At 34.5% G+C, this 24,321-nt stretch overlaps 2 protein-coding genes across 2 annotated transcripts; both read right to left on the reverse strand.

The window, feature by feature from the left end:
- Positions 1-2,566: 2,566 nt before the first annotated feature.
- On the reverse strand, positions 2,567-10,826 carry LOC122592387 (KH domain-containing protein At3g08620). Its single transcript, XM_043764600.1, has 7 exons — positions 10,610-10,826; positions 10,441-10,529; positions 9,523-9,674; positions 6,221-6,337; positions 6,016-6,132; positions 5,488-5,631; positions 2,567-3,136 (listed from the first exon to the last, which is right to left on the reverse strand). Exons 1-7 carry the CDS (start codon positions 10,693-10,695, stop codon positions 2,987-2,989), a joined length of 855 nt encoding a protein of 284 aa, XP_043620535.1. The 5' UTR covers positions 10,696-10,826; the 3' UTR covers positions 2,567-2,986.
- Positions 10,827-21,745: 10,919 nt separating this feature from the next.
- On the reverse strand, positions 21,746-23,779 carry LOC122592351. Its single transcript, XM_043764554.1, has one exon. It carries the CDS (start codon positions 23,682-23,684, stop codon positions 21,870-21,872), a length of 1,815 nt encoding a protein of 604 aa, XP_043620489.1. The 5' UTR covers positions 23,685-23,779; the 3' UTR covers positions 21,746-21,869.
- Between the last annotated feature and the right edge of the window lie 542 nt (positions 23,780-24,321).

A 24,321-nucleotide genomic window follows, 5' to 3' on the forward strand; every position in this document is an offset into this window, starting at 1 on the left:
ATTGTTGATTTCACACCGTATGATTCATGCGGATATCATGAACTAAATCACAAATCTACATCATTACTTTTATCAAACATTGGGGTAAGGGTGTAGTCGGCAAGTTTTATCGACAAAAAGGATCGATTAGTATCGGCTCTTTGGCAAGCCTGTAGCACATGCATCGGCAAATTACATCGACAAATTTTGACAAGTTATATCGGCTGGTTTCGGCTGGTTTTGGCCGATTGTGGCATGTATTGGCTCTTTCCATGTGAACTAGGGGCATGGCACGTTGCTAAATTGGCAAACATTAGCAAATTAGTAAGTTATACCTTCACTTTTGGCTTCTTGTTAGCAAGAGTTAGCAATATTTTGACACATCCACGTGATATCTTTCTATTGGTTAAAAACTTGCCAAAGACTAAAATTTGGCACTACACTCTTGCCGCTTATATAACTAGGAGTCATCATTAACTGCAATATTTTGAAAAACGTCTAGTTTTAATTATTTTGAAAGTTATATACAAGTATACAAAATGATCATTATCAACCATACTTTACGATCTACGGAGGTAACTCTAGCACAACTCTACTTTATTAATGGACTTTCACATATTTCTTTTCTATTCAAATAAAGCTAACTAGTGTTATACCCGGCTATTAATTAACAAATTATTTAAAAGAATTTACTTTATAATTTTATTTCGCATTCTAAATACAAAAACTTTGACATTAAAGTCATATGTAAAATAGTTTCAAATGGAAAAAAAAAAGTATAAGTCTAAACGCACAAAATAATTCAAACTAAAACAACAACAATACTAATCATGGTAAAACCAATACAACAATGATCTAACAGCTACGACTATAATAATAACATAATAGTGATAGTAGCAGTAATAATAAAGATAAAAGTCAGTTGTTGTATTAGTAATAATATATGTATTACTATAAATGGGTTGATGGCTCATTGGTAAGGTTTTAAACTTGGAAAAAATTTATCATGGTTTGAATCGTACTTTTCTTCATTTATAAGAATGGATTATTAGGAGATTTTTGAGATCCTAGACATACTGGCTAATTGAATGTTACTGTGTTATCTCGAATGCTAATTAGTAATATTAATCTTAACACTAATAACAACAAATATATATTAATTATGTTAATTCATAGTTATTACAGGTATAGCTAGACTTTATAAACAACTAATAAAGAATAAAAACACAAAAAAAAAACCAAAAGGATCTCAAATCGACTTTTACAACAAACATTAGGTATATTAAAGAATAAAAACAAAAAAACACATGGATATTCGAACACATGGCCTGTTACTCAATAGGTATATATTTCAGCACTCCAACAAGAATTACTTTTGTTAATTATTTGACATTTATCTTATATATCTCTTTCGAAAATTCATAGTTATTATAGATATAGCTAGACTTTATAAACAACTAATAAAGAATAAAAAAAAAAAAAAAAAAAAACAACCAAAAGGATCTCAAATCGACTTTTACAACAAACATTGGGTATATTTAAAAAAAATCAAACACATGACCTATTACTCAATAGGTATGTATTTCAGCCACTCCAACAAGAATCACTTTTATTAATTATTTGACAATAATCTTATATATCCCTTTCGAAAAATCAAGAAAGACCACTAAATAGTATCCACGTCGATGGTTACTGTTAACATGAAATCATTTTAAATAGTTATAAATAAATATTACATTAGTATTGTAAAAATATCACATTTACCAAATGATAATAGCGAAAAAGTTACGAGAAGTTGTTGTCGCCGTTTCATCACGCACACCTTTAACAATACTTACAGGGACTTCTAAAAGCATGAAAAACAAAGAAGTAAGCAATGACATAAAATAACAATAATTTTCAAGATGACCAACAAACTATAATCAGCTTAGTTAAAGTTATTCGTCTATATGCCTAAAGTAGATTTTTTTTTGTCCGCTGCAATTATTAGACATAAATATTAGACGTAAATAGTGTAGATCATGAAACCTATAAATGAACTTCATTTCTTAGACATAAATATTAGACGTAAATAGTGTAGATCATGAAACTTATAAATGAACTTCATTTCTCAGTTGTAAGCAACAAAAGTCATATATATAGGGTAACACTCCAATGAAAACAGTCTTAAAATAAGAACGATGTGAACACTTAAAAAACATCATTTTGATACATTAAAAGTCCATATAACTGATAACAACACATGAACTGATAACAACACATGGTGTTCGTCTATATACAATCCACTCTTGCAGGAGAGTCGACTAAGAGACTTTAACGGGTCAAATTGGATATCATGACCATGGTTTGCACAAACCTAAACACCCCGAAACACAATACATCAAAGGCAGGCCCAGGATTCTTTATTTAAGGGTATACATGATTTTGCTACAAGAACAAAATTTGTATATTACATTGTTATAGAGTGTTTGTAAAAGTTTAAGCTCTGTACCTGCCTACCATAAACATAGTAAGACAACCTGGATTCTTTACAAGTAACATATGCAGGTCAAACTGAATATTAACAAAATAGCAGAACAAATTGATATGCACCAATACATTTATATATTTGAGGGATATATGATACTGTCATGGTTTTACTGACACAAGAATAAATCGAATGAATCAAAGTTTACAACACGCATGCCCATCACCTTATAATCACCAAAAGAAACAAGAATATAAATAAGACCGGACAAAGAAGAAAAAAAAAGAACGCCTTTCCCACTTTGTACTTCATACTATGTCCATTCAATTTCAAAATGTAAAACAAAAAACAGCAGTGACGTTCGTCTGCATGAACTCCCAGCCTATACTTTTGATTTCTGTTGCAAAATCCATGAAATATACGAAGGCGTATTGGAAGATGCATACCACTGGTAATGTGTACAAATATACGATTCCGAGGCCATGCCCACTGGTCTCCATGATCATCAAATTGTGCAGAATGTTTTTTATAACATGGATTTCAACGCCCAGTTTTTGCACGTTTCATTCCGCTGCTGGTATTGAATGGTGAGACACTGCCACTTGGCCCTGGACTATCTTCTCTGAAATTTGAGTTTAGCATGGCCAGTTCACGTAGCTGCTGTCTTTTTATATAATCCTGGGACTCGTCCTGCGTGTATGAAGAGATACTTAAGAGAAAAGCATACAATCACAAAAGATCCCATAAACAAGTAATGGATGGTTGATGGGTTATGTATCGGGCTGGGTCAACATGAACGGCACTGGGTTAACTCAACCAGCAAACCACTATTATTGACTTAAACAATTAATACGTTAATAATGATTATAAACAAAATATAACAATATCTGATTTTTTGAAAGTAAATATTACCGTTACAAGGTCGTACGCATAAATAACAAGCTTATAGCGAATCTCAAACTGATTAGCCCGTTTGACACATTTGACCTATTCCTTTTACCTAAGATTTCTAAATTCGCCTAATTGAAGCATTTATAAGGAGTCAAAATTCTTACTTCCACTAAAAACACAACCTTTGTCAGAAGGAAACGTAAATATAGTTCGACTTCACAAGTGTTGGTCTATAATAGAGATTGTATCTGTTTCAGAATCTGAAATCCACTTTCAAAATGGAAACTCGTTAAAAAACTGCATGTTCTATTACTTTGCTTCATGTAAAAGTCTACTTAAGGTTGAAAATGAGTCAGCTATGCGTCGGCTAGTAGAGCTCGGCTGTTAAAAGCACAACTCAGACCATGCCTAAACGAGCGCAAGCCGAATTTAGGTATAACATATAGCTCGTTTAATAAGAGTTACATAAATGAGCTTGGGACCAAGTTTCAGACATGAAACTCGAATAAGATCCGGCTTCTTTTTTATATTTACATATTAATGTACCATATTATATATTTACATATTAAATATAATTATTATATATATATATATTTATTAAAAAAAGAATTAATGTAACACACCTATATCTATATTTCTTCAAACCAACTATATATGAGACTACTTCAATGATATAAAAATTGATTTCATCAACGAGCCAAGCTCAGCTCAAACCTCTAAAATACTATCAAACCAAACTCAGCTCATTTACATTCCTATCAATATTAATACCTAATACATTTGTATGTATACTATATTGGTAATTATCCCTACACGATATCTTTTAGCCATACACACATTGTATGCATTATATAGTTGTAGTGTACAATCATCTAATGCATATATTTTGGTGTATGGCAAAAAGATGTTGTGTAGGGATCACCTCCTATACTATATGTAGAATTGATCTTCTCAAACATGTCTTAACAATAAGCTTTTGACTCCGGAGGTCAAGCTAACTGGTTTGCAAGTCCAAAATAGGCAGGCTCTCTAACTCGTCAATGTACTTGTTGAACTAAACTTTTTAACGACTACAACCTACGTTAGTGTTAATTTTTGCACATGGTTTTCAAATAAATCTAGTTTATTTAATCTTTTTACTGCCTTGTAATTAGCTCGACTTGTAATCAAAGCAAACACAAGCACAAACAAAAAAATAGTATTTATGTCTCACAAATGATATGTTGAACTATTCTGATCTATGATCACCCAAATCGTACCTGCGCTGTCTATAAAATAACGTAGGGAATCGTGGATTTGCATTTATGATCTAATTATCTGATTAGCACAACAAAAAGTTTTTGGCATAAAGAGTATCTGGTTAACCTATCAATTAAGAGGTTGTGGGTTCAAGCCACAATGAAGATTGGAGACATAGGTGTACTGAAAGGTGTTGTGTTAATCAGTTTTAAATATTTAGAAAAGTGGATTCTGTTTCTGAATAGTTAGGGGTCTATGAATCCATTTGATGATCAGTTCATGCTAGTTTACACTTTTTTTTGCCTACATGATATGCCGTTGCTCTGATTTCAGAACATGTCATAATCATTAAATCCTTGCAATACTCGATATTTGTATCCAAACATCAATTATATAGTTTACAATTTGAAGCATAAGCATACGCAAACATTATCTTCTACAGCACATATGATCAGAGCTATCTATGTCTCATTCAGTTTAGTTGATGTGTAACTTTCAGAATGCACATTGAAAACCCCATATCATATTTATTCATCTATGTGGAATGTGAACAACTTTCTATTACCGGTTGCCCCAAAATTGCAGTGTTTTAATCTGCGGAAGGATTATATCCAAATTTTGCAATATGCTCATTAGGAAACTTATTAGTGATCTACAAATGCATTCCACAAGTTCTCAAGTTTCTCTTGGATATTGTAGAATATGATCACTATTCAGAAACTACTATTATTTATATAACTGGAAAATGAAAAGACCAAATGAAAAGTGTTTGTCAGTCAGCTCGATCCACACTAAAAAAAGTATCGCTATGAACTGAACAATTTGTGACCCATTACCCAATGTGCCCAAACCACCAAGTTTTGCGCCTTCTAACACTGACAAATAGGAGCATTGATTGTAAAGAAAGATACCACAGGTTTGAGCAGTTCTTCAATTATTTCTTGTGCCTGCCTTAGCCTGATATCAACAACACTTGCAGGTAAATCAGCCTCAATCAATATGTGAAGGGGCTCGTTTAAATGTTCATAGCCTGGTCTTCCCCTCAACTTCTCTTCCTTCAAAAGAAAAGATCAAGCATCAGCAAATACTAACTCGAAGTAGAGATGCTGAAATGATCCAGTCAGGTGGGCTCACTTATTGGTCAAAATGAGTAGGATTTTCGGAAAGGTCAAAATAAGTTGGTTTGTCACAAACTTTGAGGTCAAAACTTTTAAATTTCTTACAAGTAATTTAAGTGCCTAATATACATATATTACATTCAGTTCAACATAAACCTAATTTATCAACAAAATGGGTCAGAAAGTCTTATGCAATGAGGTACACTTTACCTATTCAACTCAAATCAATCCATTCACATGCAAATGTGTTCAAACTGCACCACTAATTTCATTTTCAAAAAATCGAATACAAAGTCCTCCGATTTTCGAGGTAGAAATTACCTGTTCCGGGTCTTTGATCGACCCTTTTCCTCTAATATAAACCCGACAACCTGTTGTACCCTCTACCCGTTTAAGAGAATTTCCTCTAGGGCCGAGAAGTCTTCCAACAAAGTTAAACTATGAAACAAAAATAAATATAAAAGTCAGTGGACAATGTATTCAGAATAGATAAAAGCCAGATATGATTTCTAAAAAGAAAGGCTACATTTGGATAGGTATCAACTGGTATCTCTAACCGCAAAATTCTCTTCACGGTATATGCACTAGGACTTGCTGGAGCTCCTTGCCAGTCCATTGTTGTTCCTGGTAGTCCACTTAACCTCTGTCATAAAACATGAAACATTTAGTCAAGAATAAGATTCAATCTCATACATAGTCTTTCATACATCCTATCAACAAGAGTCATGTTTCCTCACAAGAGGTCTTAGGTTCGAATCCTACCCTATATAAATATCTTAGGGTGGTCAGAAAATTGGTTGTCACCGGCACAGACAAAAAACCGCAACTAGACCACTAAACCCGAGTCAAAAAATGGCTCCCCAGTCCCCATCCCCCGGTAACCCAAACAAGGACAATTTCCTCCGTTTACCCCTTTTTCTCTTGCAAAAGCTTCAATCCATAGTGGTAGGAAAAAAATAAGATACGTGTGTTCATCAGAAGCGGTGTGACAGGCCTCCATCAGAGCAGTAATTTAACACATGGTATGGGTCAAAGTTGCAATCTACTTTATCTCAAATGGGGGGATCAGATAAAAAAAAAGCTACGATAGAAATGGATTACAAGTTAATTTAAAACTTAAGCTAAAAACGTTGTAAGGGAGTTATCCTAATCATACTGTTAATTTACTTCACCATAATTGCAATCTACTTCATTGTAATTGCAATCTACTTCACCGTAATTTACATGGTATGGGTCAAAGTCGCAATCTACTTCACCGTAATTGCATTCAGAATGCGGAAAACATCTGTTAATTTAAAACTTAAAAGCTAAAAACGTTGTAAGGGAGTTATCCTAATCATACTATAGCATATCTTATAATCTAATAATCTAAATCAGAAAAAAAAAAAAGGTTTGAAAAAAACATCATAAACCAGATCCAACCTGTTTTAACAGGACGTATTTCACATTATGAACTTTTACCCAACTGGCATGGACCGTCTATTTTGCTACCTACTGCCGACGTTTAGTATGACATTTTTCTTCAAGCATCAAACATTTACATGGTCATAACTCATAATATATCCCAGAAATTACAATTGTACATCTAAAACCAAGAGATATGTTCTGGATGTCAGGATAAAAAAATTATTTAATATAGAAAGACAAGTTACACATAGAATGCAACCACAAAGATCTAAAGAGTAGAGCTGGATATTACGACCCATTTATTTAATATTAGTCACCATCGGTTAACTTTAATCTCAAATGGATAGAACTGAAAAAGGCTAGTTCAAAAGGGTCACAGCCGCCTGTGAGATGCACACAACCTACTGGCTACTAGATCACTTTATTCAATTTAGACTTCTATTACAAGATCTTTATTACTTTTAAAAAGAAGCCTCCAAAACGTTGCATTCATGGATGAAAATTTGAAGTAACAAATACATTTACCTCCTTGAAACCCTCTATTTGCTATTGTAAAAGCCATTACAGCTTAAAGTGACGGAAACTTTCATCAAAAAATTAGTGTAAATGGAACTGAGGTATTAATGTCAACCTAAACAGCCCAAGAAAGGTAAATATTTTTACTACGTGCCTTTTTAGATTAAGCTCGATAAAAAAACCTGATCACGGGTAACCCGTTGACTATTAAAACAGTATACATAGAATGACACCCTGTTATCGCCTTTTCAAGGTGATATCTACAACTTTTTAGGCTATCTGAGTTTGTGTTTCGCCTGTGTAGTAGTATTTATTTCAGGAAAAAGTGGCCCAAAAGAAATTTATGAGATTGACTTGGTGTTAGCAGGGGGGGGGGGGGGGGGGGGGGGGGGTGAGGTTTTTCCAATTTTGTAACTAATAAAATATCCCACCCCTACCCACTCTGAGTGCTTTCTCACTGTCTCTATATTACTGAACCCCAGAGCTCCAAATGGCTACCTTCAACTGCTATTATTATTGAATACATCAGGGTTTAAATTAGAACAACAGCAATAACCCTCAAAAGATCCCTTTTCACTTCATCAATACCTTCAATTCCACCATTCTTTTCACATGTCACTAAAAAACCCAATGCCGGTATGCAAGATACACAAAAAACATATCTCCCATGTCTAGTGGTTACTGTTAATATGCAGTTAATAGAAACCACTAGTGCTATATGACTTGTCCGGTTTAACCCCTTCAAACCAAAAACAAAAACTCCCAGAATAAACCTACGTAACAGGATTTTTATTTTTTTTTTTGGTCAGTTCACATTGAAACAATGGTAAAACTGGTTTTGCAGAAATATAACCTAAACTTATGGTAGAAAAGAATGTTTACTATAATTCTACTTAGATACGAAGTGTTTAAGGTAAGCATTATTTTAATAATTTGATTGACTGATATGCGTTGATGATTTTGCTTACGTAAAAAACACTCCAATATATATGTGTCGTTCATTTCCATGATATTTTATATTTTAATCCTTATTTTTATTCGTCTTGGATTCATTATGTTGCTTTCATTCATGTAAACATATGTTTTTTATTGGTCCATTTTGAATACCTTGTTTTTAACCCATGGTAGTAAGATCACTGATCACATCATCAAATCATTTTGATTAAGACAAAATGAAATAATATTCACAATACACCGACTAATTAAACTGATGATCCTGTGATTATTGTATCTATTTATTTTTGTTATATTATGTCTTGATTTTTTATGTTTTGAAGTTTGATATTTTTAATGAATGTAGCTTCATTTATCTATGAATTTTATGGCTACATTGTGTATTAAAACTTTTTTATCAATTTAGGATATATATGCAATTATTTGAAAGCGAAAGTTTATTTTGATATATATTGATACAAAAAGAATTTTAAAAAGAATTTATTTATAATTAGATTTTTTTTAGTTTAATGAAGAATTTTTTAAATTTAAATTGAGGCTTCCTATTGGTATAATAAAGGTTCTTTTTACAGAGGTCTTTTCCTTTAATTATATTGAGATTTCATATCAGCATTTTTCGGAACTAAGAAAATTATCTAATGAAGATTGAAAAGACCGAACAAGGTTGCAAAAGTGACTGACCTAGAGTATACATAAGAAAAAATATAGCACTAGACAGCATTTTAATATACTAATCATTCTGGAAATTAAAGTTCATTTAAGTAAGGATGTTAGCAGATTTACATGTATAGCTTTATCAAATTCAACAACTTTATATAATGGGCACAATAATTCCTCTAAAAAGGCACATCTAGGATGTTTTCATATTAAAACGGAACGTTATAACACAAGTATAGAAACATTTGGTAGATAATTTCAAAAGTTAACGACAGATGATGAGCTGATAAGTACCTCTGGTGGAAGACCATTCCAGCCACCCATTCTATTCCCGGGAACATTTGACATAAGATTTGAAGATGCCATGGGGCTAGGACTTCTATGGCGCAACCTGTCCAGCTCATTAAACCCTTGGTTGGGCAGCATACTGGAGACCCTCAAGATCTCTATAAACAACATGGATTGATGAGTTAGTTATAACAGAACACAAATAAAAAAAATAGCAACTAAAGCGTACATTATTCCCTCTATTACTTCCCTAAAATTTCAAGGATTGGCATGAAGGCTTCCACCACGCCGGTTGCCACACCCACCCCAGTATGGTGGCGAGTTGTGGTTCCGTCACAATTTATCATGTGTGTGTGTGTGTGTTGTGTTATTCTTTTAACTAGTAAATAGCAGGGTGATGATTTCAGCAAAAAGTGGATTCAATATGGTTTTTGGTGTGGTGTTGATGTGTCAATTTCACACTCTCATAACTTCAACAAACAAAAGCACATCCAAACACTACTCAAAACAACGGCTTTAAAAGCACACATCGCAAACTTCGACTCCAAAACTTAACTCAGGCCGCAAGTGCGTAGAACCACTTTAGAGGTACGCAACATATGAACGTCTCAAATGCAAAACACACAATCCCTCCTTTCCAATGTATTAATAGTCACTTCTAACACTAAATTTTCACATAATGTTACTTGTTTAACAAATCACAGAAAACATAATATCAATTCTAAAAAAAAAAGCAACACTTCGCTTTCGACACTCTTTATCAATCTTTCTCACATTCACAAAATAATTAAAAACAAACAAAATGACCAAAATTTTCAAACTAAGTCAATTATTGATCCAAAGGGATCTACATCACACAACCAAAAAACAAAAAATCTTTAATAACATAAATATATATATATATATAAAAAAAAAAGATCCAACCTTGATTCAATAATCTTGAACATACTGGAAGAACTTGCATAAAAGGTTGAAGCTTTTGATGCTCTTCCAACAATTCAGTCAAATATTGACTACAAAAACACAAAATCTTGGAATAAGTAGCAGATCAAAAAAACATTAAAAAACCAAAAATGATCAAAACATAAAATACCTATCAACATCAGTATTAGTAGTAGTTCTTATGAGTGGAGAGACAGCTCTTGCTGGAGAATAATTGGGATTATACAAACCTGACATATATATATATTTATTCTGTATTATTATAATGGTGCTTTAAAGAATCTATATGGAAAAAAGGGGTGGAATATAAACAAAGGGTTGTGGGGGGTTTTTGGGTTGGGGGGCGGGCAGGGCAGGGAAGATGAAGAGCAAATAATATTAAATGAAATTGAGGGTTTGTGTTTTACTGTAGTAAACCAAGAAGGTCAGTCAATTTCACCAGGAAATTTGGAGGAAAATGAAATCTTTTTCACTTTGCTATACGATGGAGTACAAGTCAATGACTTTGACTTTTGAGGGGGTATGTTTTTAACGAAATTTTTTCATTCTCATTGTGCATTTGTGCATATAAAGAATATTCGTTGGCATTGGTTTAGTGATGCATGATGTTATGTTGGTTGGGGTTTTTTAAGTCATTTTTTTATTGAAAAATTTTATATTAAAGAAAAAAAATTATACTATTGGAATAATTCAGAATAGTCTCGACTCTCAAGGTAGTTTGACATCCACTGAGAACTCTAACTGTCAGGGTGGGTATCTGTTGGCGATTTAACATGAAACTTTCTATTTATTTATTATTATTTTTTGAAAATATAAATGATATCATAATTGTACGGGATGAGGGTAAAACAAGAGATATCTGATTATTACATTTGTAAAATACAAATAATTTAAAAAAGTCTCTGTATAAAAAAGTGATTATCTACTATGAAAACGTTGTTTTGAAAAATCATGTACATACATGTTTTTTCAAAATACAGTTTTGAAAACATAAATCTATTTTAAAAACACAAAATTTATTTTGTAATTGCAATAGTAAACACTCCTTGATGAATTAGTTTTTTGATGACTTTGTGAAATAAATTATGATGAATTAGTTGTTTGATGAAATTAGTTTTTTGATGACTTTGTGAAATAAATTATAATGGTTTTGTGTCTTTGGGATTTAGTCCAATTGGACATTTAATATCCCTTATGTCTTTCAGTCAAATGTTGGTTATGGGTTCGAAACCTTTGAAATGCATATTGGAAAGTCCTTGCCAATGAGGTGGGGTATGGAGATTTTCTCTAGCATTTAGTTGGTTTCCTCTGAGATTTCCACCACCAGTCATGCCCTCGGATTAACTGTGCTGGTGTTATAATGGTTTTGTACATGGAAGAAAAATAGAATATTTCAGTACGTGATACTCTTGGAGCTAGCTTAGATCTTTGATTAATTTTTTATTTTTTATTTTATTTATTTATTTATTTATTTATAACAGCGGATCTTTGATTAATTTATCTAAATATAACATGTAACATTTGGCTACTTAAAATTCTTACCTTTCATATCTATGTATAATCCATTTCTTTACTTAATTAATATTTTGAAATATCTGAATTATTCTCGTTAATTCAACATTCTTCTCATTCATTCATTCATTAAATGTACCCAAAATGTCCCTAACGATTTCAACTCACACAAATCTATGGTCAAACCCTTATCTGATTAGCTACATCTATGTTTTATATTGTAAAGCAAATCTTTTCCTCTTTTTTTTTTGAATTTTAAGTTTCAATATTTCACAATTCATCAAACACACATTAAATCAATAACTTACACTACTTGTCGCTGCCACCACCCCCACCAATGGTTGCCGCCAACACCGTTACCGTCGACGCTATCGCCGTATGCCAACATTCGTTACTGCCACTGTCGCCTCCATTACATTGTCATCACCACTGTCACCTCCACCACCATCACGTGGTCACACGCCACCACCACCGGTCACTGCTGTCACCGTCGTATCATGCGGGTACCATTATAATAGTTTAAGGAGAGTTCTTTGAGCGACATTTGGTGAACTTTTTTTTACTTGATCTTGTTGACGTCGAACTCCACATAGCAATTAATTAGCAAGACAAAGAAATTTGTGTTTGAATACTTTGAGGAAGCTATCAAGAAATATCTTCAAAGTTCTTATTATTCAAAACGTGTATTTTGAAAGAAACACGCAAGTCCTTGGTACTTTGTACCTAGCTTCCCTACCTTGTAAGGGGTCACTATCGGATGAAACTCCTGAGCATGATAACCCATGATTATTGGGAACGAATGAGATTCGAACCCTCAATCTTAGTATTCAATTGGTCTCCCCATGGATCCCACGCACATGCATGTTTAAGTCGTTTTTACATAAATCATTATCTTAACATCTATCAAGAAATTCCATCTTAAAATCTGATAAAATATATTGTTTTAGTTCGTATTCCACATAGATCATTATCTTAACATCTATCAAGAAATTCCATCTTTAAATCTAATCACAAATACTCACAAAATGTACAAGTTTGAAGTCTTTGACAAGAATTATTCGACTTTTACATGATTAATTATAAACTTCATTTCCAACTTCATTTCTGTTGGAATATGATCACGTAAAATGAACGTATGTCCGAAAAGTATTTAAGCCTACGGGGTCACACCTCAACGTGAATGTTACTATAAATTAATTAGTATATTAAATGTAATTTATTGATTAATTTGATCACGAAAATCTAACGGGGGTTCGTTAAAAGAGTTAAAAGTTAACGGTACTTAATTAACGGACTTAACGGAAAAGAGAGTGAATTAGGAAACTCCTCTAGACTGTTCTAGGGGGGGGGGGGTCGACTAGGGTATCAAAAACCCTCCAAGACTTGGTCATTAAGTTTCCTAAACCTATAAATATAAACCTATGCTTTTGGTTTTTCACACAATTAAATCCATAGGGTTTTCTCCTCTCTTTTTCTCCTATCTCTCTCGACCGAAACCAAGAACCCCAAGGGTTTTTGGTTTTCGGTTTTCATAGCTAAGAAAAGGAGTTTTCGGGTTAGCTAGGTTTTCGGGTTTAAGTAAAGGGTTGTTCATGATCAAGTACTAGCATACATACGTTCCACCGTTGAGTGTGCAATCGTAGAGAGGTTAAGTTAAACCTTATTTTGTCTTCAATCTCTCCATATTAAGGTACAAATTCTATTCCTTGGTTAATTATTTAAACTACATAGATCTTGTCTTCCGTTGCGTGCTTTGTGAATTGTTGTGATAATTAGTTATAAAACCCAACAGTGGTATCACGAGCCTACTATGTATGTTTTTTGATTACCAAAAGATCAAAACTTGAAGGGGGGTTAGGGTTCTTGATCTCCAATTTTCGATTATATATATATAGATATATATAGTTAAATTGGTTTTGTAATTTAATTACATTATTTAATAAGAAAAAGGTTTTATTTAATATATATATATATATATATGGATCGAAATTTTTCCAGAAAAATAAAAAAAAAAAAGTTTTTTTTTAGGGTTCCTAATCCAAGTTTTGATTTAATTACATGTTTATGTGATAAATCGTATGTAATTATATGTTGTACATTTACTTTTAATTGTTAAAAAGAAGTAAAAATCATGAATTTTTATGCAAATCATTCATGATTCTTACTTAGATATATTGATATGAAATCTTGATCATTAGGGTTAATTATGTTAGATAATTGTAACATTAATTGTGTGACAATGTGAATTTTTCGTATAAATTTTCTGTTTTGCGACAGTTTACTAAAAAATTCATATCTTTTAATCCGTAATGAGCTAGAATCTGTTCTTTGAACTGTAGATTCTCAACACATAGGACTAAAACTTTGTAGTTCTGGTCGAAATCTGAATCGGACCAGAAACAGGTCTAAACAGGTCGTGAAGATACTGGAAATTCCAGAAAGCTAACTATGTGATTATATGATAATTGTTTGTGTTGTACATGTTTAAGGCTTACGCAATCAAGACAACTTGATGTATGTGGTCCTCTTCTTTGAAGGGGGAGCCAGATTAGACATTAATAAACCATAGTGACATGTTTAGGTGGCCTACCATAACTCGTTGCATGCTTAAATAGTTATAGTTTATAATTTTGCATATTTATTGAGATATAAATTGTGATGTAAAATTGTTTTGTGAAAATATAAACATGACTAAGCAATATCGAAATAAGAGATTTTTTAATAAAATTAGAGTCCTACAACCTTGAGATACACCGGCTCACCCATTTGAACAAACTCTAAGAGAGGTATAAGCCGGAGTGCGCTAGCCTTCTAAAAGGGCGGGTTTTTAAATCGCGTTTATCGCATATCTTTGCCCTTGCGCTTCTTTGTGCGTTCAAATGGAGCTACCAAGCTTTGCCCTTGCGCTTCTTTGTGCGTTCAAATGATTTTATTAAATATTATGTTTGGAAGATGTGCATGAATCTTCTAAACATAACTTTTTGATCACATATCAAATTGTATAACCCAATAAACTTAAGTCATTGCCATCCAATTTGTCAAGGACACATGGGGTCGTTATTTTACTCACTGATACACAGTGGTGAAATGACGATTGCATGGCAAAACCCATTCACTGGTACACAGTGGTGGTCAATTTTGCACGTTCTTAGTTGGACGACTTAAAGCGAGTTAAGCGGTGAAACCTTGACCCGTGGCAAAAGATGGGACAAAACATGACTACAATAGATCGCTTGATGAATCGAGCGTCTTACGTAGGTCCCATACTGTCTAGGAATTGCACTTGTAATGCAATTACTGATCGTCACTTACCTTTTGAGTGCAATCGTTTCTAGCAGATCAACTGAAGAAACGATTGCATGTCAATTGGGTCCTAGCCTTGATGAGATTAATTGTTTATTCCATAAACATTTGGGTAATTAATTTCTCAAGGATTGATTATCGAAAATACTGATTTTTGAACTTAATCTGTTTTGTAGATGGCGATGAATCCCTCCACAAACACCAATGCTTTTCGGCAAATGTTTGAAAGAGAAAAGCTTATTGGATCAAATTTCAATGACTGGTTTCGTCAACTACGAATTGTTCTGCGAGTTGAAAAACGTATGGATGTCATTGAAAAACAATGGCCTACTGAACCGGCTGAGAATGCTACAGCAGCTCAAAGAGCTGAATATAGAATTCAATACACTAGATTCAATGAAGTTTGTTGTTTGATGCTTGCGAGCATGTCTCCTGAGCTACAGAAACAATTCGAACTTTACACTCCATATGATATGATCAGCGAGCTGAAATCTCTATATGAGAAACAAGCCGGAGTGGAACTTTTCGACAACATCGTGGAACTCCATGACATGAAACTTGAATCTGGAAAGCCGATCAGCAGTCATGTGCTCAAGATGAAGAGCATTTTTGACAAAATGGAATCTATGGAGTATGCTTATCATAAAGATGTTAAAGTTGGCATGATCCTCAAATCTCTTCCTAATGAATTTGAGAGTTTTGTGCAAAACTATAACATGCACTCTATGAAAAAGAGTGTTAATGAACTCCATGCTATGCTCATTGAATTTGAGAAGAAGATTCCTAAAAAGGCCAACGACTCTAATGTTCTTATGATCAAAGGGGGCCGGATCCAAAAAGCTAAAAGATCGCGAAGAGCTAGAGGCAAGGCTGATGGCAATGGAAAGGGCAAGCAAATTGCAAACCCTTCCAAGCCAAAGAAGACTCCTCCAGCTAAGAAAGAGCATCCGGCTAAAGACCAGAGCTGTCATCATTGTAACGAAGTCGGGCACTGGAAGAGGAACTGTCCTAAGTATCTTGCCGAGTTGAACTCGAAGAAAAAGAATACTAGCGGCGCTAGTACTTCAGGTATCTTCACAATTGAATTATTTTCCTTAACTAAGCGTAAATCGTGGGTTTATGACACTGGCTGTGGAACTCACATCTGTAATGAATTACAGGGGCTTAGGAAGAGGAGGAAACTGAAACCCGGAGCTTTGCAGTTGATAGTGGGCAATGGTCTACCAGCAGCTGTTGAAGCAATCGGAGAATTTCATTTAGTTCTTCCTTCCGGTTTAATTATTGTTCTAGACAATTGTCATTATGCACCTTCTATTACTAGAGGTGTTATTTCAGTTTCTTTGTTGAAAGACAACGGATTCATTAATGTTTTTAATGATATTGGTATTTCAGTTTCTAAAAATAATGTTCATTATTTTGATGCTATTGCTTTTAATGGTATTTATGAAATTGATATGCGTGATTGTGTTTCAAATAATTCAATGTATAATATTAGCAAAAGAGCCAAGACTGACTTGGACTCTACCTATCTTTGGCACTGTCGTCTTGCACACATTGGTAAAAACTGCATTGAAAGACTTCAACGTGAAGGGATCTTAAAATTGAATGATGAATCATTTGATAAATGCGAGTCATGTGTTTCCGGCAAGATGACACGAAAACCCTTTAAGCATACGCCAGAAAGGGCTAAAGATCTTCTTGGACTCATCCATACCGATGTTTGTGGCCCATTTAGACATGTGTCAAGAAAAGGAGCTAGCTACTTCATTACTTTTACGGATGATTTCAGTCGTTATGGTTATGTTTACTTGCTTAAACATAAACATGATGTCTTCGAAACATTCAAAGAGTTTAAGAATGAAGTTGAAAATCAACTCGGTAAATCCATCAAGATTCTTCGTTCAGATCGAGGTGGTGAATACTTAAGCCAAGAGTTTAAGGATTATCTTAAAGCATGTGGAATTGTCCAACAGCTTACTCCTCCATACACTCCTCAGCATAATGGAGTGTCTGAAAGGAGAAATCGAACCTTGCTAGAAATGGTAAGATCGATGATGAACCGTACAACTCTCCCATTTTCGTTTTGGGATTATGCTTTAGACTGCGGTACGCATTCTCAATATGGTTCCAACCAAGAAGGTTGACAAGACACCGTACGAATTATGGCATGGTGATGTCCCTAATTTGTCTTACTTAAGAGTCTGGGGCTGTGAGGCACTTGTGAAGCGTGATACGCCTGAGAAACTTAAACCCAGAACTACTAAGTGCATCTTTGTCGGATACCCTAAGGAAACGATGGGTTATGACTTCTATGATCCCGCCAAAAACACTGTTCGTGTTGCTCGTTATGCTGAGTTCTTTGAAAAGAAGTTAGTTCAAGAGAACAGTGGGAGGATTATAGAACTTGATGAGATTCAAGAGAAAGATGTGTCACCTTCTGAAGATACTAGCAATCATCAACTTTGGGGGGGAAAATGTTCAATGTGATGAACCTCAAGTCGATGATAATGAAGCGATTTCACTTCGTAGGTCCGAAAGGACAAGACGTCCTACCGAAAGACTATGTCTGATGGTAGAAGAAGACGTTGTTGGAGATCTCGATGAGCCTCCGAATTTCAAAGCTGCATTATCAGATCCGGAATCTGACAAATGGCTTGAAACTACGAATGTGGAAATGAAATCCATGAAAGACAATCAAGTCTGGAGCTTGGTTGATCTTCCACAAAATGCTCAGACTGTTGGGTGTAAGTGGATCTTCAAGAAGAAGACGGACATGGATGGAAATGTACACACCTATAAAGCTCGTCTCGTGGCGAAAGGTTATACTCAACGTTTCGGCGTTGATTGTGAAGAAACCTTTTCTCCAATCGCGGACATTAGAGCTATTAGGATTCTCTTAGCCATAGCTGTGTAGTATGACTTTGAGATATGGCAAATGGATGTTAAGACTGCCTTCTTAAATGGTTACTTGGATGAAGAAGTCTATATGGATCAACCGGAAGGTTTTATTGATCCAAAACATCCCAACAAAGTATGCAAGCTTCAAAGATCCATTTATGGACTAAAGCAAGCATCGAGAAGTTGGAATAAACGGTTTGATGAAGAAATCAAAAAGTTTGGTTTAGTTCAAAATCCCGATGAGCCATGTGTATATCGCAAAGCTAGTGGGAGTAATGTTACTTTCCTTGTCTTGTATGTCGATGACATATTAATCATAGGAAAACACGTTCCAATGTTGCAAGATGTTAAATCCCATCTTGGAAAGTGTTTTGCCATAAAAGATTTAGGAGAAGTGGCATTCATTCTTGGAATCAAAATCTATCTAGATAGATCAAGGCGATTAATTGGACTAAGCCAGAGTGCTTATATTGATAAGATCTTGAAGCGATTCAAGATGGAGAACTCTAAGCGTGGGTCTATACCTATGCAAGAAAAACTTAGTTTATCTGTCAAACAAGGTGCTTCTACGCCTAGTGAGGTAGAGTGTATGAGTAGAATTCCTTATGCTTCGGCTGTAGGATCTATTATGTATGCGGTTAGATGCACTAGACCCGATGTGGCGTTCGCACAAAACATCGTAAGCCAATATCAACAGAATCCCGGTGAAAGCCATTGGATTGCTGTTAAAAATATTCTGAAGTACCTACGAGCTACTAAAGATATATTCTTGGTGTATGGAGGAAATCCAGACTTAGAGCTCAAAGTGACCGGATACTTTGATGCTGGATTTCAAACTGATAAAGATGACACGAAGTCTCAACCAGGATTCGTCTTCGTTTTAAACGGGGGAGCTGTGGACTGGAAAAGCAAGAAGCAAACCACAGTCGCCATGTCTGCAACAGAGTCTGAGTACATTGCTGCCTCAGAAGCTGCAATGGAAGCAGTCTGGATAAGGAAGTTCATTAGCGGGCTCGACGTGATCCCCTCAAATGAATTACCCACTGATTTGTACTGTGATAATTCCGGTGCATTAATCATTGCCAACGAACCCGGAGTTCAGAAAGGTGCCAGACATTATGCTAGACGATATCACTATGTTCGAGAGCAGATCGAACTAGGAGAGATCAATTTACTCAAAGTTCACACAGATTTTAACTTAGCTGATCCTTTCACGAAAGCTTTGTCTAGGCCCAAGCTTGAAAGGCATGCCGATGGCATAGGACTTAAATTAGCTAGTTATTTCATGTAAATCTGTAGTTTCAGTGTTTGGATAAGGGATGTTAAACAATTTATATTTTCTATAATGAAATAAAGTACTTGATATATTTGATTTCATTCAATATTAAATTGTGTCCTATATTTGCATGTTTAATCCTTGAATATTTCATTTAATATCTTATATATTATTGAATTTTCTAAATTGTCCATTGTCGATTAATTATATGGGAATATAATTAAACGAAGACAAATGTGAGTGATTGGTTATATTCTTGGAATATGTAATGGATGGATCCCACCAAACTCACATGATATCCATAATGGATGCATATCGGACTACCCCACTAACGAATTATCGCTTTATGGATCGTCGTCATTATGTGAAATTCGTAAATGGTTACTTTTATTGATCCTTTGACTTGAGACACAAGTGGTTAGCATATATGAATCGCACTTACTAGATATAGTTCTAACTCACCTGTATAAGGGGGTACATAAAGGGCTATTTTCAAAAAGCGTCGTGAAATATGATGACTGACACGTGTAGTCAATATAGGATTTGTTCCTTCAATTTGAAAATTGAAGTATGATACCATTTGGCGCCCTCATTAGGACTGATTAAGATGTTTGCATGGTCGTGCCCAAATAAATCCAGATTGTTCTCGATTATATTTGGTAATCATTAATTAATTATAAAATGAGAAACATAATCGTTAAATGATGAAATGATCTCGATCCATATTCATATTTAACAAAGGTATCTGAACAAAGGGATAATAAATGCCTTGACCATTTAAACAAGTACTTAAATGTTTTCGGGAGCATTGGGGTGTTGCTAGACGCTTACCAATGTTATTACCTTCATTCGTTACGAGCTCAAGTGGGAGCTGTTGGAATATGATCACGTAAAATGAACGTATGTCCGAAAAGTATTTAAGCCTACGGGGTCACACCTCAACGTGAATGTTACTATAAATTAATTAATATATTAAATGTAATTTATTGATTAATTTGATCACGAAAATCTAACAGGGGTTCGTTAAAAGAGTTAAAAGTTAACGGTACTTAATTAACGGACTTAACGGAGAAGAGTTAGAATTAGGAAACAATTAGGAAACTCCTCTAGATTGTTCTAGGGGGGGGGGGTCGACTAGGGTATCAAAAACCCTCCAAGACTTGGTCATTAAGTTTCCTAAACCTATAAATATAAACCTATGCTTTTGGTTTTTCACACAATTAAATCCATAGGGTTTTCTCCTCTCTCTCTCGACCGAAACCAAGAACCCCAAGGGTTTTTGGTTTTCGGTTTTCATAGCTAAGAAAAGGAGTTTTCGGGTTAGCTAGGTTTTCGGGTTTAAGTAAAGGGTTGTTCATGATCAAGTACTAGCATACATACGTTCCACCGTTGAGTGTGCAATCGTAGAGAGGTTAAGTTAAACCTTATTTTGTCTTCAATCTCTCCATATTAAGGTACAAATTCTATTCCTTGGTTAATTATTTAAACTACATAAATCTTGTCTTCCGTTGCGTGCTTTGTGAATTGTTGTGATAATTAGTTATAAAGCCTAACAATTTCCAACTTCATTTATCGAAATATGATCAGAATGAAATTTAAATTTTTTTATGTTAATCAGACGTTAAAAAAAAAAATTCAAATTTTATTTCATCCGTTTTCATAAATTCTGAAAACCAAACATCATATATTTTATGAACATTTTAGGCCACTTGACCTTTAGCCACCCAGCTGTCAACTTCGAAATGCATCATGTATGTTGCACGTATAATACAAAGCATTAAAAGGAAAATCTAACATTCGATTCTAATCGGACATAACGCGATCTAGAATAACGTGAATGCATGCAATTTTTTTCATTTTTAAATTTTTGTAGTTAAAACTTGCATCATCTCTATATCTGGTCTCTAAACTAATTTAAATATTCCAAAATTCAACAATGTTTAAATTAAGATTGAACTTTGCATTCTTCTCTAAAAGAAGTGCTTTACCAATTAAATAGGCTAAACCCACATGGCCTTTGAAATTGAAAAGCGATATTCCTTGCAATTTCCTCAATATCAACACAGCATCCGCTGACAGGAGGGAAGAACAAATAGCTCGGGAACGCCCGAGCATACTAGAGTTGCCAATATTCTTTGGCCTCAACTTTTACAGTTCACTTAACTTACAAGTTACAACCATAATGTTTTTGTGCACACAAAAACTCAACAGCTTTAAAGAAAGGTAAATATATAATACAGTAAGTAGAATATACTCTATTAAAATTTTACTGTAAAACTTAAGGCTTACAAGTGTAAATAATAAAGAATCACCATCCCATATATCCCTCTTCAATAACACCAACTACATTGGTCAAAAAAATACATAATATACATAAGAATACATCAACTTTCCCTCATGTCAAGTGTGACTTACCTACAAACTACCTTGAACATAATACATTCAACAACACATGACACAACATGAGATCAACAAAATACTGATGCCCAATACCACCATCCCGCCACCGCGCCTTCGCCGGAGCTCTGCCGTAATGTACACCATCATTGCACCGGTTATCGAAATGCCACGGATAAGTCATGTCAAAATGATCCACAACATAATCAATCACTCCAAACTCTCTCAACTTGTCAACAAAAACACCGTTAAACGCCTCCATTTTATGCGGGTTAAACACCAATCTACGCGCGTACCCGCCTGTGGCGACGGTTGTCCGGTAAACAACTTCTGGGGCGACGACTTTCCTCTTCCGTACCCCGTCTATAACCCCGGCCCAAAACTCAGCAGCATCATGTGCGCCCTTTATAAACCTCCTCAAATTCGGCCAATAGACCCCATCGTGTAACCCTGAATTCATGACTAATGTATCGGGCACAACCTCACCCGAAAAAAACCCTTTCAGATACTCTCTATAACCATCATTATATAACGAATTTAATCCTTGGTAATTCCCTGTATGGTTATAATGCCCGTTAAAAACATTAGTAACCCGAAATGACTGAAGAGGGTTTTTCGGGTTAGTAATATTCATATCAAACAACCTAGGAACCGTAGCGATTTCATAACCCAAAACAAAATTAAGCATATTCCTAATCGTATCACAATGATTCGAATCGCCCCAAAAGAACAACCACCTATTGTTCAAACATTTCCAAGCAGATTTCGAATCAAATAACTTGAATGAACAATGGGTAGAATATACCCACCCGTTACTCTCAACGGATCCTAACGGCCCATCACACCATGGTTTCTTACATGGGTAACTATATTTCGGACACCGAAATCTACCATCATTGCTAATCAAACACACATCAAATTTCTCTGGTCGGGTCCATCGACCAGACCAAACATCTCTCCTAAAATCCCTCTTTCTACACTTTTTTAACTCCGGCAAAACCAGATTTACCGCATTACTATTACCACTACTACTATTACCATTTACAAAACTAATGGAAACAACACGAAGTAGTTTATCAACAGCAAATCTTTCAGGGGAGAATTTTAAGCCTTGGTAATGTCTAAACAGTAAAATAACAGTAAAATTATACACACCAGTAAAATCAGGATGAACTTGAAGGGCAAAAGAGTAATTTCCGTTACCTAAATCTTTAACAGGAGGCCTAGATTTCCAATAATCACCAGAAATATCAGTCTCAAAATAATCACCACCCAAACACCTCTTATTTCCAAACTTATCCAATGTTTGTATCACATATTCATGAATAACCCCAGTAGCCAATACAATATCACTATTTTTCTTTTTTTCAAGATTATATATATCATCCAAACCATGTACGTATATATCATCAGTAACAGAATCTTTACATGGCTCACCACCTGGGGCTAGCCATTGGGTCAGTAAATTTGTTGAGTAGTTTGACAAGTCTTGAAGAGGTTTGAGCCATTTGGGGTAAAGGGTCACCGGATCTACAGGTTTTCCGGTGAGATTCAGCTGAGTTAATGGTGGTTGGATGAAATCTTGAACTGGGGTTTCTTGAACTGGGTTTTCTTGAACTTGGGTTGCTTGAACTGAAGTTTCTTGAACTGGGTTTTCTTGGAAAGTGAAGTTTTTATGGTTATTATTTACTAGTTTGTTGTCATTCAAGTTAAAGATGAGATCTTTATGGAAATCTGTACTTAAAAAGAAGAGAAATAAACCAAGAATTACTGCCAACAGTAAAACCCTGAAAGACCATTGAATAGTTGACCGGAAAAACAATGGTTTATCCGGTAACATAGTGGCCAAAAAAAAAAAGAGATGTAAAGAGGGTTTTTTAGATTATTGGATTTTTTGGGTGTGAATTTAGAGAGATCGATTTTGTGATTGGGAAGTCCGAATGGGAATTGAATGGTGGAAACAAGTAAGTGGCTGAAGCTTTTTTGGATGGACATGAACTATATATGTATGCAACTATCTCTCTCTCTATATATATATATATATATTCATTTCTTTTTATATCTTGGGTGATAAAATAAAGAGTTAATTACTGAAATGATATCTAACGTTTGTGATACATTACTGGTTTCATATTTTTCTTTTTGAAATTACGTTGATCATATCCTACGTATGCCAATGTCCACTCGGACCATACTAGAGGCCAATGCCGTCTGATGACCGTTAAAATCTCCCCCACGTGACTTGCACGTGAGGGGTAAAGCTGTAATATCGTGTTTTAATGTTTCATAATTACTGAAATGGTACCTAACGTTTGCACGATATTGCTGGTTTCATACCTAATGTTTCATAATTACTTAAATGGTACTTAATGTTTAGTTATTAATTTTTTTTGTTTGTTTTATTTTTCTTTTATAAAAATTTTCCAAAACTTGTTACAATTTAATGAAAATAGTCAAAATGCACTTATAATCTACTC

This window comes from Erigeron canadensis, chromosome 3, assembly GCF_010389155.1.
Source record: "Erigeron canadensis isolate Cc75 chromosome 3, C_canadensis_v1, whole genome shotgun sequence".
Lineage (NCBI taxonomy): Eukaryota > Viridiplantae > Streptophyta > Magnoliopsida > Asterales > Asteraceae > Erigeron > Erigeron canadensis.